Genomic DNA, 16907 nt, shown 5'->3' with positions numbered 1-16907 from the left:
ACCATCAGGACATCAGATGATTCATAACCATCTTGCACAATGGTCATATTACCATTATCCTTTCCACCATGATTGTTCGATCGATCAGGCATGCTTTTCTTGTATGACCCCCTTTCTTACAATGATAACACTTAATAGCAGGAGCATTACCACCATAGGAATTTTGTAGAACTTTACCCTTCTTCTTCTCAAACCTACCATCTTTCTTCAAGAATTTTCCTTTAACAGACAATCCTTCGCCAACTATCGATGGCTTGTGCTCCTTTCGTTCTTTTAAGTCTTTAGAGTACAAGGCAGATTGAACATCTTCAAAGGTCAACAAATCTCTTCCATACAAGATAATTTATTTGAAGTGAGCACGAGACTTAGGTAAAGCACACAATAATAACAATGCTTGATCTTCATCATCAATCTTGACCTCAATATTCTTAAGATCAAGAATCAACTTGTTGAACATATCGAGCTGCTCAACCAAGGTTTTGTCTTCACTCATTTTGAATGAATATAAAGCTTACTTCAGGTATAAGCGATTGACCAACGATTTAGTCATGTACAAACCTTCAAGTTTTATCCAGACACCAGCCGCAGTTTTCTCCTTTGAAGTCTGCAGAAGAACATTATCACCAAGGCTCAATACAATGGCGATGTGTGCTTTTTCAACCATCATTGTCTTCTCCTTCTCTGATAGAGCAACATTTATCTTGTCCGCTCCTTTCAACGCTTCTAACAAACCCTGTTGAACAAGAAGGACTTGCATCTTCGAGCGCCGCAAACCAAAATCATTCACACATGTGAATTTCTCAATCTCATACTTTGTTGACAACATTTTCTCCTCCACGCTCACTGCACCAGTTTATTGTGAAACGATGTCGTCAATAACAAAACAAAATTGAGATAAAGATTGAGTTTCTTGAACAAATACAAGAAATTCTATTTAGGTTTACAAAAGAGAGAAGAAGGAAGAAGAAGAATTGACTAAAATTGTTTTACTATTCACGTTCTCAATAAGGGTTAAAGATTACAAGTGAATAAGTAACCTCTAACCTGAGAGAACTAGCCTATTTATAGACTACTAAGCTAACTTGAACAACAAACAAACTTAAATAACTATGCTTAAACAAATGCCCAATTTGACACATTAACTTAGAATACAAGTTAACATATTTCAAATACATGATTGAACAGACTTCAACTACAGCATACACAACTCCTGTCGAAATATCAAACAATCTCTATCAAGGTTAAGGTTCAATCCAACTTCTCACAAATACTAAAAATTTAGGTGAATTGGAATGTCATACATACTTATGTATTAATTACTAAAGGGATTTTAGTGTAGGTTGGACTCCCATTCATACTCATATATTACGCACCAAAAGGGTGGTCACATAGAAAAAGAATTAAATATACTATTTTGAGTAATCCAACCATCATTTACAATAGATTTATTTACATTTATTAGATATTACCTTACTTGACATAAAAAAAAAAAATATATATATATATATATATATATATATATATATATATATATATATATATATATATATATATATAGTTGACCAATTATGACAAAATATATACATATATCTCCCAACATTGACACACATATCATAATTTGAGAGAGTGAGAGAGGGGTTTTGAAATGAAGGTTTATGGTTGGATTGCAATAACCATTTGTATGATGATGTGTCTTAATCCATGCATCTGTTTGGAAGAAAGAAATGGAGAGAGATGCAATTTATATGAAGGAAGTTGGGTTTACGATGAATCTTACCCTCTTTATGATTCTTCAAAATGTCCTCATATTCGTTTGGAATTTGATTGCTTGAAATATGGCAGAACTGATACACAGTATCTCAAATATAGATGGCAACCAACTAACTGTGACCTACCCAGGTACCAATTTATTAAACTTTATATCTTCTTTTTACTTTGTTTTATTGATTTTCAATGTGATTATATGTTTTATAATATATACTTTATCTCTACACACAATTTGCTAACACATAAACCAGAAATTGTCAAATAGTTATGATCCACACTATGGTCAAACATTTATTTTATCACCTCCAAACTCAATTTAAATCCTCAACATGCTCTTATTCTTTATTAAAAAATTAAAATTAAAATATGTCTCAAACTAATTTAGTTAGATTCGGATATTCGACTCCATCATCGTTTATGTAGTTAAATCAAATTTTAATAAAAATATTTATTTATTTCAACACCAAATTATATTAAAAATAATAAAATTAAAACAATTCAAATATTTTTATACATGCATTTTAAATAATAAATATAAATTAAAATATTAAAATATTTATCATATCTTTAATATTTTAAATTATTAAAATTAAATAATATATTTTATAATTAAAAAAAGAGATGTATTTAACGACCAATCCAAAATAGACATTAGTGTCTTTAGTATCGAACTTATTCCTATATTTTATAATTAAAAAAACTCAAATCAATATCCAAACCAACTAAATTAAAGTAGATTTTGGAATAGATTCTCTCAATTATGATTAAATCACCATCTATTACGATTACGTTTACTACAAGAGAACATATGATATGTGATCTAATTATTTTCCACGATGCCATTTTAATTTTAATAGTACAAAAGTCAATCTATGTTTGCTAGTGGTTTGCACGACTCACATGCCAAAGTTTAGATTTGTGTAAACAATAAGCAAATACAAACATGTGATAGCTGTTAACAATAAAAAAATGGCACCATTCTTGGTAAAGGAAAATGATCTTTACGCGAGTTGTATTATCTGGGTTCATATCATTCATGTGATTTGGCTTTCACTTTTAAATATTAATTGAGATCAAAGTTAGGAGTTTTGAAAGGGAAGGGAGATGAGGACTTTAAGAAATATGAAGAATTAGGTGAAAAGAATAGATAGATTTTAGTTGGAAGACTTTTGATGGAATTGTTATTTTTCATAATACTAAAAATCGGTTAATTTATTAGTGTGTAAAATATTTTTAAGGACGAGAGAAAGAATGAGAGAAAATAAAAATAAAAATTAATATTATTAAATTATGATTGTATAAATTGAATTAAAAAATATGTTTATTCATATTCAATTAACTTGTATATTAAGTAACAAATCATAAACTCTAATTATCTTGTGCTACACAATTTTATGAAAGCATACCCCTATAATGAAAATTGTCAAACATACGTTAATCATAGTCGATCTGAAATATTTCTAATTTCTTTCTTAAATTCAAGAATTTTTCGATCACTACTACAAATAATACATTTTATTACGATGATTTCACTTCACGTATTGAAAAACTGAGATATAATTCTTGGACGCACCTTATTTTTTTTAAATATATAATATATTTCGTCGGTTATTTGGAAAATCGAGGGGTAAATTTATTCAGTGTACATGATTATAATCCCATCAGCTTCAGTTTATGTTTTTATCTCATTAAAAGTGACGCATTCTTGAATATTTTATTTTTAATTTAAAAGTATGCTACTTTTCACCTCTGTTTTCTTTCCAACCGAGGTGAATATACTTGGATATTTTATTTTTAATTTAAAAGTACGCAATGTTTCACCTCAATTTTCTTTTCAATCGAGATGAATATGTTTCTCTTATATATATATATATATATATATATATATATATATATATATATATATATATATATATATATATATATATATATATATAGCTTGTAGCATTCAGTTTCATTTGTCTAAACAACACAAATATGATCCAAACAAAGACCTCTAAACAACGAGAGTCATAAACACATATCATCTTCAATACGAAGATGTTATGTGTTTAGTGCTGTCATTTTTTCTTTTGAGATCCAAATCATTTTCTTTTACTTCTTCTTCATATATCTGGTACGTCAAACATCACTACTAATATTGTTGTTGTTGCTGTTGTTATTGTTGTTGTTGTTATGGTGTTGTTTAGATCCAAAACCCTAGGATTTTTGTTTTTGTTCATGTTGTTGTTATTGATGTTGTTTTTGTTGTTGTTCTTGTTTTTGAAACCCTAAACCCTAGAGGTTGTTTATTGACGTTGTTATTATTGATATTTTTGTTGTTTATTGACGTTGTTGTTCTTGATATTATGTTTGATGATGTTGTTGTTTTGTTGTTGTTGTTTTTTGTTGATATTGATATTGAGATAATGTTTTTTTATTCTTTGTGTAACTCTCACCGTGTTCCGTTTAGTTGAGTTTATTATATCTAATATCGATTGTTTATTTCACTAACCCCTATTTGAACATATGACTTAGTAAATTGATTTTGGAAATAATCATATTCAAAATCATGTTATGTATGAAATTTATCTTACACTGATTAATGATTTTCTAACATTCTACAACTCATCATTCACCCCACGTTGTTTTATTATTAAAAACTCTCCAATACTTTTAGTTTTCATTCGACATTCTTCCATATTTGTTCATTTTTCAAAACATCAAATTTTATGCTTTTAAAAATGAATTAGTAGAAAAGGAAGTGTTGAATAAAAAACTTGAAACGTTGGAGAGATTTTAAACATAAAACAACGTGAGATGAATGATGAGTTGCAGGATGTTTCAAGATCATAATCAATATAAGTTGTTCTTCGAATATAACACAATTGTTCATTTGATTATTTTCCTAACTAATTTTGAGAAGTTATATGCTCGGTATAGGATTTAGTGAAATAAGAAATCCACATTATATTTAATAAACTCAAATTAGTTTTACCCCTCGGTTGTATGAGATAACCGAAGTGAAAATATGGTATATTCGTGGGTGAAATTACAAAATCGATGGGACATATGTTTTCGCCATTTCAGAATTCCAAAAAGGTCTTCCTGGGGATCGATGTCATGACCTTATCACATACTAGTCGGTTTTTTAAAACCTGGAGGTAAAGTGTGCACTTTTCATGACGCCATTCGTTACGTTGCCTCGGTATCCGAGGTTACACCTTTTTCGCATGTGACGTTAAATGCGTTATTTGTAGTAGTGATCTTCAATCCTTTGGTGAAAATGTCGACCAATTGTGCTTCACTTGAGCAATGTCTTACTTCAAGGTCACCTTGATTTAACTTCTCCCTTAAGAAGTGAAATCTAGCTTCGACGTGCTTAGTCCTTCCATGCAAAAATTGATTCTTCGCAAGATTTATGGTTGACTTGTTGTCAATATGCAACACAAGAGTTTTCTTCACTTCGACCTTAATCTCTTCCAGCACATATCTGATCTAGATTGCTTGACACACAACATAGGGTCCTTCTATATATTCAGCCTCACCCGATGACAATGCCACCACAGGTTGCTTTCTCGAGCACCATGAGATTGGGGACACCAAATACATGAAAGAAATAACTAGTTATGCTTCTTCGATCTTCCCTATCTCTACACCAATCAACATCTAAATAGCAAGTAACTCAGGATTCTTGTTGCAGCCTTCACGTGTAACACCCTTGGTTCACTCTTGTATCTGCTCACCAATCCGACTGAGAAACCAATATCAGGTCAACTGTTGCACATATATCTCAGAGATCTGATAATTTGTTTGAACAAAGTTGCATCGAATTTGTCTTCCTCTACATGCTTATCCAACCTCAAATTTGGTTCGACATGTGAAGATACAGGAGTCGAATCATCGATCCTGAATATCTTAAGTATCTCTTTGAAATACTTTCTTTGGTATAGCCTCATACCTTCGACATTTGAAATTCCATGCCTAGGAAATAAGACAAGTTTCCTAGATTCGACCTTTCAAATTCCATCATCATCAGCTCTATGAACTTTGACAAGTTCTTCAAGCTATTTCCAGTTACCAGTAAGTAATCAATATATAAGCAGATGATTGTTATATCTTCTTCCATAACCTATGCATAAACACCATACACATGCCTGCATTTGACGAATCCCAATTCGACTAAGTATGAGTCGATCTTTTGTTCCATTCCCTAGGTGTCTGCTTGAGGCCATAAAGCGCTTTGCGAAACTTATACACTTCCCATACTTCCTCATGTATAGCAAACTCAGGAAGTTGTGACATAGATTTCTTCATCTAATGGAGCATTCAAAAATGTTAATTTCACATCTACGTGCAATGTCGACAGACCTTGCTTGCATGCTAAGGCTACAACCAATATGATAGTCTCCAATCTTGCAATAGTTACATATACTTCAGAATAGTCGAGTCCTAATCTCTAAAGAAATCCTAGAGCCATCAATCTCACCTTATGTCTTGCTATCGACCCATCTACATTGTGCTTCAACTTGAATACCCATTTCACTTTGATATTTTTTGTATGTGTCGGCAATTTGACTAACTCCCATGTGTTGTTTCTTTAGATTGCTTGTAACTCTTCAATGATAACAAACTTCCACTTTATATTATTTAAAGTCTCATTATAGTTGATTAGTTCAGCACCTTCAAGTAAAGCAAAATGAACTAATTCTCCATCTGATGTGACTTCACCATCACTAGTCACTTCGTAGTCTTAAAGTCTTATTAGACGAACTTTAGTTCTTTAAGTTCTTTTGCTTGTGTTAGTCATACTCTCTTCGATTTCAAATGTGTCGGGAATGTTAACAACTGCTTCAACTAGAATATCAACAAATGCTTCAACTTTGACTTCATCGATTTCTTTATCGATGCCATATCTCATCAATGGCTTGTTAATTGGATCACTAGAATTATAATCCCATACATAATTTTCATCAATAACAATATCTCGAATCATCACAATCTTCTCATTAATTGAATTTAATAGCTTGTATGCTCTTGGGATATCCTACCAGAATCATAAGTTCATTATTGTCATCAAGCTTCCTTTTTCTCGCATCAGGAACATGCTTGTAACAAATAGATCCAAACACCTTTACATGAATCACTAATGGCCGTTTGCGACTCCATACTTCTTCAGGAACCTTATTCTTCAACTTAGGGCACCTATTAAGAATATAAAAAACAATGGAAACAACTTCACCCCATAAGGATTTTGGAAAATTCTTCTGCTTCAACATGCATCTCGCCATGTCCAATATGGTCATGTTTCTTCTTTCTGCTATTCCATTATGTTGAGGTGTGTAAGGAGAAGTTAACTCATGATCAATACCATGTTTTGCATAGAATTCTTCAAACATCTTTGATGTATATTCCCCACCTTCATCTGTTCAAAGAACCTTGATCTTATTTTCACTCTGGTTTTTTATAAGTACTTTGAATCTCTTAAAGATTGCAAATACTTCGTCCTTTCGCTTGATCACATAAATCCAAAGATTTTGACTATACTCATTGACAAATGAAACAAAATAATTATTTCCACCAATGGTATGATCCTCAAATGGGCCAGATACATCTGAATGTACTACTTCTAGTATGCAAGAGGATCTCATTAGCATAGTTGAAACGAAATACTTTCTAGATTGCTTTTCGACAAAGCAACCTTCACAGAGTTCGTCGGGCATCTCAAGACTTGATATACCAATTACCATATCTTGAGTAATCAATTGATTGAGTGATCAAAAGTTAAAATATCTAAACCTTAAATTCCACAAACTCTGCTTGTGGTCAACAACATATTTTAGACATTGTACTTCCGTCGAACTGATCATGGTCTTGAATGTCCTATTCTCGACAAAGGAGATTTCAGGACCAAATTATTTTGAGTGTCGAAAAGTTCCAAGGCTCCATATTTCATAATCAATGAGAAACCTTTTTCGATCAGTTGTCTAACACTTTGCAGATTGCACTTCATTCCAGTTACATAGAGTACATCTTTGATCGTAGTTTTTCCTCCATTGCTCCTTTGAATAACTATGTCGCCAATACATTTTTCTTGCAATGAGATATTATCAACAAGTTTTACCTTGTTCTTCTTCGACGATCCGAAATCTGCTAACCACATATTTCAACCAATCATGTAATTCGAGCAACCTGGGTCAAGGGACTAGATCTTAGAGTCGACATGGTCATCTGCAACTGCAACCATAACCACCATATCTTTAGAATCATATGAATTTTGGTGTGCAAGTTTCTATTCTTCCTCCTTGCCTTTTGTCGCTCTCTTGTCTTTATTATACCAACAATTCTTGGCCAAGTAACCCCATTTTTCACAGTTATAGCACTACACCACTTTTTTCTCTTTGTCTTTCTAATAGGAGTTTTCTTCTCCTCTTCTTAAGGATTCATAATCCCTATCATCGACCTTATGATTTTGAGGGTTCAACCAAGACTTCTTTCTCTGAGTCTTTTCTCCCTTTTCTTTGAACTTGTCAGAACCAGCATGCTTCTTCCAAGCCTGGGCCTGTAGTGCTTGTATTGAATCTTGAACCCATTTCCTTTCGATAATCCTAACCTCATACGCCTCCAACGAACCAAACAAATCTTCCAATTTCAGGGATTCAAGATTGTTTTATTCTTGAATAGTTACAATAACATGATCAAAGTTAGAGGTCAACATACATATTGTCTTCTCAACTATCATCTTATTAGTTAGGGTTTCATTTGATGGACAAGATTCCGCACCTTCGACACATAGTCTACAATCTTTTCATCTTCTCTTATCTGCAACAATTCATACTGTCGTCGCAAAGTATGCAAATTAACGAATTTTAATTTCTCACCTCATTCATAGTAGTTGACAAGAATATCCCACGCCTCCTTCGCTGATTCAACATGAGAGATCTTGTCAAAATTCGCAGAATCTACCGCTGATTCAATGAAATACGCGACCTTGCAGTCTTTCTTCTTCGCCTCCTTGTTTGCGACTCTCTGAGCATCAGTTGCATTCTCAACAAGCTCTGGGATGCCATTAGTAACCACTTCTAGGGTTTCATGAAATCCAAACAAGGACTTCATTTGCTTGCTCCATCGGTTCCAATTTTTGACATCAAGAATTGGAAGAGAATTCAGAATACCATTAGTATCATTCATATATGCAACTAACTTGTATACTAAGTAACAAACCCTAAGCCCCAATTAACTTTTGGTTTGAGCTACACAACTTGGATTATATCACAACATAATTTAGAGGAACTCAAAATTTGAGTTGGAGGAGGATTTTGGAGGGCTTTGACAAATTGTTCGAATACAATTTTTGTTGTTATAGTATTTCAAAAATTATAACTACATTAATGATAAACATTATTTTATCATTCTAAAGAAAAAAAATTCAAAAAATGTTAAAAAATTCTCTATATTTTTTTTTAAAATGATTTTTCGAAGTCCTCCATTCCCCTCCCCTCCATACTCCCAAATAAAACCCAAGGTAGTACACTGTCGGTGTAAAATAGTTTTACACCACCATCCAATAAAATTTTAACATTTAACCATATCATGTAAGTATTTTAAAAATTAAAGTGTGACTTAACGGAATACACGTCTCTTATTGATTAACAGTGTAAAAATATTTTATACTTTCGATGCATATTCTTTTTTCTTATATTAATTTATCAAAATATTTAAAAACATTTGTAAAAGAAATATACTGGTCTTTGCAGATTTGATGGGAAAAGTTTCTTGAGAAAATTTAAGGGAAAACAAATAATGTTTATTGGAGATTCAATGAGTTTGAACCAATGGCAATCATTTATATGTATGCTTCATTCTGCCGTACCTAATGCTATTGTAACACAAGAGGGTGCTAAATCCATCACAAACCACACATTCCAGGTCACTCATATGTTCCATCACAAATAATTTTTTTAATTTTTTTCTTCATAACTTTTTAAATTACAATTTCAATAATTTTGCAGGAGTATGGAGTTTCAGTTATTTTGCACTCTTCTCCATATTTGGTGGACATAGAAGTAGAAAAAAATGGTAGAGTATTGAAACTTGATTCTCTCAAGAGTGGAAATATATGGAAACAAATGGATGTTTTGGTTTTCAACACTTGGCTTTGGTGGTACCGCAGTGGATCCAAACAACCGTAAGATTTCTATAAAATATCTCACTTACTTGAGTTAAAGTTGTATTTGAGTTGTGAAATTTGTTTGGAGTCTTACATTGTTTATATTTTTGAGATGTTGAATGTATACATGTATGAAGCTTATATTAGAGTCGGGTTAAAGTTTATATTTTTGCGAATTGGACTCAGGCCTACGCTAGACACGAGGAGAGCATTAAAGTTTGTTTGAATTCTCACATTGCTTAGATTCCTAGAATAAATTATATCCCACCTCTTTATGAACGATAAAGGAAAACACCAGAGGTTGAGAAACCCTAGAAGAATTCCTATAAAGATGGGCTAGAGGCATTAAACTAGGTACACAATCATAAAATCCTAAAAATATATAATAAAGGGTCAATAACAAGACAATATAGGATTTTTGCATAACTTCCTTGATCTATTAGTACCATACTAACATCCCAGTCACCACACCTTACAGTTATGACCATGGGGTCGTCATTACACGGATGGACGCCTGCAACTTCCTTTTCAAAAAAGATGATTATGAAGCTTCTAGCTCACCCATCTCAGAACTGGTTGACGTGCCTTTGATGGTTAGGATTTGGTGAGCGTATCTTTTGCTGGTGGAAATGGTTTATCCGCCCTCGATGAATCCTCCTACGATGGTACTAATGGTGTGGCGTACAACTCTGTCGTCGCTCTACTTGCCTGGTTTCACTCCCTTTTTGGACCCAGGGCTCCTAGAAGCATCTCGCCCCTAAGAGTTAGATCCACTTGGACTTTGAATGGAGTCACCCTTGATATACTTCTTTAGGTGGCCCTCTAGATCAGACACTATATGTCCTTCACGAGTTTATATAAGTCCTTAGTATGATGCTCTTTGACTTTGTGGAACTTTCACTATCTATTATGCTCAAGCCCCCATGACAGCTGATTTTGGAGCTCACGGTTGCGGGAAGTCATGTACATGGAGGACTTTTTTCCACATATGCTCACGGCGAGTGTTCAGGGGCGTGAAGCTCTCTGTGGGTTTTCATTTTTCTTAAATGATAGGTTATCTCTAATGGGCAAGGTGTAGTGATTCCTTCGTGACTGTTGTGGGGTGTTAGTATTAGAGTTACACTTCTTTGAATCTTTGGCCTTATTTTCCAATTTTCTTTTCTCACCCTTTATATAATATTTTGTATATTTTACCATATCATCCAAGGATGACGTGGACCTCTGGACAAGGGATTCATTAAACTGTCTCGCCCTGAGGCAATTTGAAATGCTCGCATGAACATTTCCTTTTTTGGATGGATGACCTTTATCACTTACTCATTAAATAGATAGATGCAATCCCTCAAAGACTCAGAGTGGACCTAAATAGTGTTAAAAGGACTGGTAGCGACCATTTTTATGTGCCTGCTTACTGAAAATTGGTGGACTAGTTTCTTCACCAAATTTTGATAGCCAACGATGGAGAGTCGAGATAGGCTCAAATATAATCTTAGGGATGCATCTATGAAGGTGTATGAGAGGAGCTCACATTTCAAGGAATCATGAGCTCCAATGATTGACATGTGTTTGTTGATTGAGGCAACATGCTCATATTGGTCATTGTGCCTAATAAACTTAGTCGATGAAGGAGGATTAAAATTCTCTGGGGTAGTCACCTCCGATATCCCATATGAGAGAGGTTGGGGGTCCAGTATCTCCACCTCTTATGTAGGGTCAACTTCCTGCTAGTGTTGTTTGATATGGAGGAAATTATCCTCAAAAGTTTGGTTTTGGCAACATATGTCGTCCATGGCAGCTCTCATGTCAGCCATGGCACTGTCATTGTTGTCAAACTCATTTATGACCAGAGTTTTTGTCTTCTTGTTCACTATGATGGACAAAAAGGTTGAACGTAAGACAACAATCTGGATGAATGTTGTAATGGTGGCCCATGTGTGTTTTACCTTATCCTACGGTGGACGTTAATTGTACTTGCTAAAAATATAATATGTGACGACCCATAGAGATTAAGGACTGTCAGAGACTTTTCAGGTTTGTTGTAGGGTTTAGAGCTAACTCACACAAGGAGGTGAGAAGGTGTGTATATGTGGTTTCTTCGTAAATGATATTATATCTTCTCTCAACCTCAAGGTCGAGGGATTTATAAAAGTCCATGGGCCTGGATCTCATACTCCAAAGAAATAATCACCACTCCCAGGAGCGTGGAAATTGATCATTTAGTCCCATATTATTTAGTATAAGGTGATAAATTCTCCTTGACTCCCCCCATGTCGTTGTGGACTGGGACACGTTACTTTCAAAATCTTGCTAGAAGGCTACTGATCTGAGAAAAGGGCGTCACGTCCAAGTGATGGGTGCTCGAACTGGTAAAAATACGATTAGGAAAGTGTTATGGACAAGGTGTGACTTTGTTTTCCTTCCACGCCGCCCCTTATTAGTATATTTGTCAAGGGCCCACAAGGGGTGACATTGAAAGGAAACAACATCACACCTCGCCTACAATACTTTACTGATAATTTCTTTACCAGTTCAAGCGTCCATAACTTGTATGTGGTACCCATTTATCGAATTAGTCACTTTCTAGAAAAAATATGGAAGTGACGTGTCCCAGTCCACAACAATGTGGGTGAGGGAGTCAAGGGGAATCTATCACGTTGTACTAAATAATAGTGGACTAACTGCTCCATTCTCATGCTCTCATATTTCTTGGGAGTCTGAGATCCATCTAGAGAGACTTTTATCCTTTGAAAAAAATTTAGGATTGTCTCGATAAGATTTTATGTGATACAAAAATCAATGGAGTAGATTATTATAGAACTATATTTATTACATGGAGCAAATTGTTTAACATTACAATTTTAATGAAAAACAAACAGCTAGCAAATCATGTGACAACTTTGAAATTTATGGCAGTTGGGATTATATTCAAATAGGTAACAAGACAATGAAAAACATGGATCGAATGAAAGCTTTTATAACAGGTTTGACAACTTGGACTAAGTGGGTTGATAGAGAAGTTAATACAACCAAAACCAAAGTTCTTTTTCGAGGAATCTCTCCTATGCATTACCAGTGAGTTTCACAATTCTCTCTCTTTTAACATGATACATTATTTCTTGGTTGCAACGTCTCTCAAATTATTTTATTTGTGCATAGTGGGGAACAATGGAATAAGCCAGGAGTAAGAAACTGTGCAAAGGAAACAACATTAATAAATGGATCAACATCAAAACTTGAATTACCAAAAGCATCACATGTTTTGGAAAGTGTTTTGAAGAAAGTAGCAAAGCCCTTTCATCTTCTCAACATTACAGCTCTCTCGACGTTGAGAAAAGATGGGCATCCTAGTTCTCATAATGGCTTCCATGGCATGGATTGTACACATTGGTGTGTAGCTGGTGTCCCAGATACTTGGAATGAGCTTCTACTTAAATCAATTATGGACTAAAATTAAGTGATTGTTAATGATTTCAACCTGTATTTAATTTTGCAATGTCGAGAATAAGTATTTAAAAGTAAATCTTATTAGTTGATGTTGTTTGGATAATTTGAATCAAAATAAATTTTGAATGCTTAAAGATGAAACTACATTTTAATTGTATTTAGAAGATGATATACAATTCTTATTTTACAAAATTATTTCATTTTCACTTAATTTTTTTAATTTTATATAATGGTATGTACTTAGAATATGCATTTTTATGTTTCATTAAGTCAACTCAATTGACAGTTGATAGTTGTGCAATAACGTCAATTGTAAAAATACGAATTTGAACTCGCGACATCCTATATATTCACCTATAATAGATGAATTTCAATCATCATACTATTTGACAAAAAAATAAATAAATAAGGAATATGCATTTTTATGGGATCACAAATTCATTTAAAATAATATAAATTTAAAAGATTCATTTTGAATATAATATAACTATATAATCATCAAAAAGATATGTTTATATGTTAAATCGGGTTATATGTAACCCAACTCCAACCCTAACTTTTATTTTGACCAAAATTTAGATCTGAACTATACGAATAACATAAAAAGACAATAATTTTAAAAAGACAATATCAGTTTATCCCAAGACAAATCACAAATACAATAATTTAAAAATAAATAAATAAATAATTATCAACAATTCTTTTAATCATAAAACAAAAAGTGCATGAGTTCTAGCATCTACAAAATCACGATTTTTTTTTATAAAAATAATCATGTTTTTTGAAAATAATATCAAAATAATACTATTTAAAAATATTTATCAATATAACCATTTTTAAAAAAAATGAACCAAGACGCCATTTGCATTAACGTCTTGGTGCAAATACAACATGCATACGTCATACCAATTGACGCATGCTTTAAAGGGATAATTGAAAAGTGATTATATTGATAAATATTTTGAAATAGTGTCGATGACTCCATATAGGATGTCTGCTTCAGAGTTGGCTGAATTGAAGAAGCAACTAGAAGATCTACTTGAGAAGAATTTTGTTCGTCCGAGTGTTTTGTCATGGGGTGCGTCAGTGTTGTTAGTAAAGAAGAACGATGGCAGTATGACGCTATGTATGGACTACCGACAAATGAATAAGGTGACTATCAAGAACAAGTATCCACTTCCGAGAATTGATGACCTGATGGATCAGTTCGTAGGTGCTTGTGTGTTTAGCAAGATAGATTTTCCTTCGGGTTATCACCATATCCGTGTGAAGCCTGAAGATATTCCGAAGATCGATTTCATAATGAGGATTAAGAGTATTCAGTAATGTCATTTGGTGTGTCTAATGCATCATAAGTGTTCATTGAGTACATGAATCGAATATTCCATCTGTATTTAGATCAATTCATGATTGTTTTTATCGATGCCATACTGATATACTTAAAGTCTGGTGAAGAGCATGTGGAACATCTGAGAACTGTATTGCAGACATTGAAAGAGAACCAATTGTACGCAAAGTTTTTCAAGTGTGAGTTATGGTTAAGAGAAGTGAATTTTCTTGGTCATGTGATTTCTAGTGGTGGTATACCGGTGGATCCGTCGAAGATGTATGTTGTGTACAATGGGAGACTCTAAAGGCTGTCACTGAGATTAAAAGTTTTCTTGGGTTGGCTGGTTAGTATAGGAAGTTTATTGAAGGTTTTTCGAAGTTAGCATTGATGTTGAATCAATTGACTCGAAAGGGGCAAGCCTATGTTTGTTATATGTATTGTGAAGAGAGTTTTCAAAGAACTCAATAAGAAGTTGACGTCTGCTCCAGTTTTGATTTTTCCGAATTCAAGTGAGTCATTTGTTGTATACTGTGATGCTTCAAAGATGGGTCTGAGAGGGATGTTGATGCATAATGGATAGGTGGTGACTTATGCTTCGATGCAGTTGAGATTTTATGAAAGGAATTATCCTACGCATGATCTTGAGTTGGCAGAGGTGGTTTTTATGTTAAATATTTGGAGGCACTACCTATTTGGCTCCAGGTTTGAAGTATTCAGTGATCTCAAGAGTTTGAAATATTTATTTGATTAGAAGGAATTGAATATGAGGCAGAAAAGGTGGCTCGAGTTTTTGAAGGATTATGATTTTGACTTGAGTTGTCATCCGGGTAAGGCTAACATTGTAGTTGACGCTTAGAGCATGAAATTTTTTCATATGTCAATGTTGATGGTTCGAGAGCCAGAGTTGATCGAGCAATTCAGACACATGAGTCTAGTATGAGAAGAAACCTCTAATAGTGTGAAGTTAGGTATGTTGAAGCTGGAGAGTGGAAGAGATCAGAGAGGGTCAGAAGACCGATGTGGGATTAGTTGACCGACTTGTGATAATTAAGCACGATAAGGGTGAAGATTTCGTAATTGATAACAATGGCATGATGAGGTTCAGAGACAGGGTTTGTAAACCAGAGGTACCTGAGCTGAAGAAGAGTATTATTTGAAGAGGATCACAATAGTGGTTTGAGTATTCATACCTGTGTCACTAAGATATATCAAGAATTAAAGAAATTATGTTGGTGGCCATGAATGAAAAAGGAAGTAGCGAGATTTGTTTATGCTTGTTTGACTTATCAGAAGTAAAAGTTGAACAACAGAGACCGTCAAGAATGATGCAACCTTTGAGTATTCTAGAGTGGAAGTGAGATAGCATTTCCATGGATTTCGTAACAAGTTTACCGAAAACGAAGAACAAATGTGATTCTATCTGGGTGGTTGTTGATAGATTGACCAAATCATCTCATTTCATACCGATCAGGATCAACTTTAACTTGCAGAAGTTAGTTGAGTTTTATATTGAGAAGATTGTTAGTTTCCATGGTATTTCGTCAAGGTTTTGGCAAAGCTTGTAAGAATCCTTGTGTACTAAGATGAAGTTAAGTTCCGCTTATCATCCGCAAACTGATGGACAAATGGAGAGGATTATCTAATATTTGAAAGATATGTTGAGGGCTTATGTGCTAGAACACGAAAGTGCTTGGGATAGCTACTTGTCGCTGATTGAATTCACTTACAATAATAGCTTCCATTCGAGTAATGGGATGACCATGTTGGAGGCGTTGTATGGTGGGAGGTGTAGGATACCTCTGTATTGGTACGAATCTTGTGAGAGTGAAGTAATTGGATCTAAAATTATGCATCAAAACTCTGAAAAGATCAAGATGATCCAGGAGAAGATGGAAGCTTCATAGAGTCGCCAGAAGAGTCACCATGATAAGAGGAGAAAGGAACTTAAGTTCTAAGAGGGGGACCATATGTTTTTGAGGGTTACCCTTGTAACCGGTGTTGGTCGAGCCTTGAAGTCTCGAAAGCTCACGCCATGTTTTATTCGTCCATACTAGATCTTGGAAAGGATATGAGAGGTGGCATATTGGATTGCCTTGCCATCGCCACTTTCTACTCTTCATGATGTGTTTCATGTGTCTCAGTTGAGGAGATACATTCCTGATTTGTATCATGTGATCCAAGTGGATGATATATAGGTGAGAGAGAACCTGACTGTGG

General features: G+C 34.0%; 1 protein-coding gene across 1 annotated transcript; it reads left to right on the top strand.

The window, feature by feature from the left end:
- The first annotated feature begins 1600 nt into the window (after positions 1 to 1600).
- On the top strand, positions 1601 to 13501 carry LOC127085742 (protein trichome birefringence-like 38). Its single transcript, XM_051026253.1, has 5 exons — positions 1601 to 1899; positions 9504 to 9675; positions 9759 to 9934; positions 12830 to 12988; positions 13073 to 13501. The coding sequence occupies exons 1-5, from the start codon at positions 1646 to 1648 to the stop codon at positions 13362 to 13364; spliced, it is 1053 nt and encodes a 350-aa protein (XP_050882210.1). The 5' UTR covers positions 1601 to 1645; the 3' UTR covers positions 13365 to 13501.
- Positions 13502 to 16907: the final 3406 nt, after the last annotated feature.

This window comes from Lathyrus oleraceus, chromosome 5 (assembly GCF_024323335.1).
Source record: "Lathyrus oleraceus cultivar Zhongwan6 chromosome 5, CAAS_Psat_ZW6_1.0, whole genome shotgun sequence".
Taxonomy (NCBI): Eukaryota; Viridiplantae; Streptophyta; class Magnoliopsida; order Fabales; family Fabaceae; genus Lathyrus; species Lathyrus oleraceus.
This window is presented reverse-complemented; position numbering and strand designations above follow the sequence as displayed.

Bases quoted from the DNA above. Each gene is read 5' to 3' on its own strand.
- LOC127085742 (XM_051026253.1), top strand. From the start codon at position 1,646: ATGAAGGTTTATGGTTGGATTGCAATAACCATTTGTATGATGATGTGT. The intron at 9,676-9,758 runs GTCACTCATATG...ATAATTTTGCAG, and splicing joins TCACAAACCACACATTCCAG to GAGTATGGAGTTTCAGTTAT. The intron at 12,989-13,072 runs GTGAGTTTCACA...ATTTGTGCATAG, and splicing joins ATCTCTCCTATGCATTACCA to TGGGGAACAATGGAATAAGC.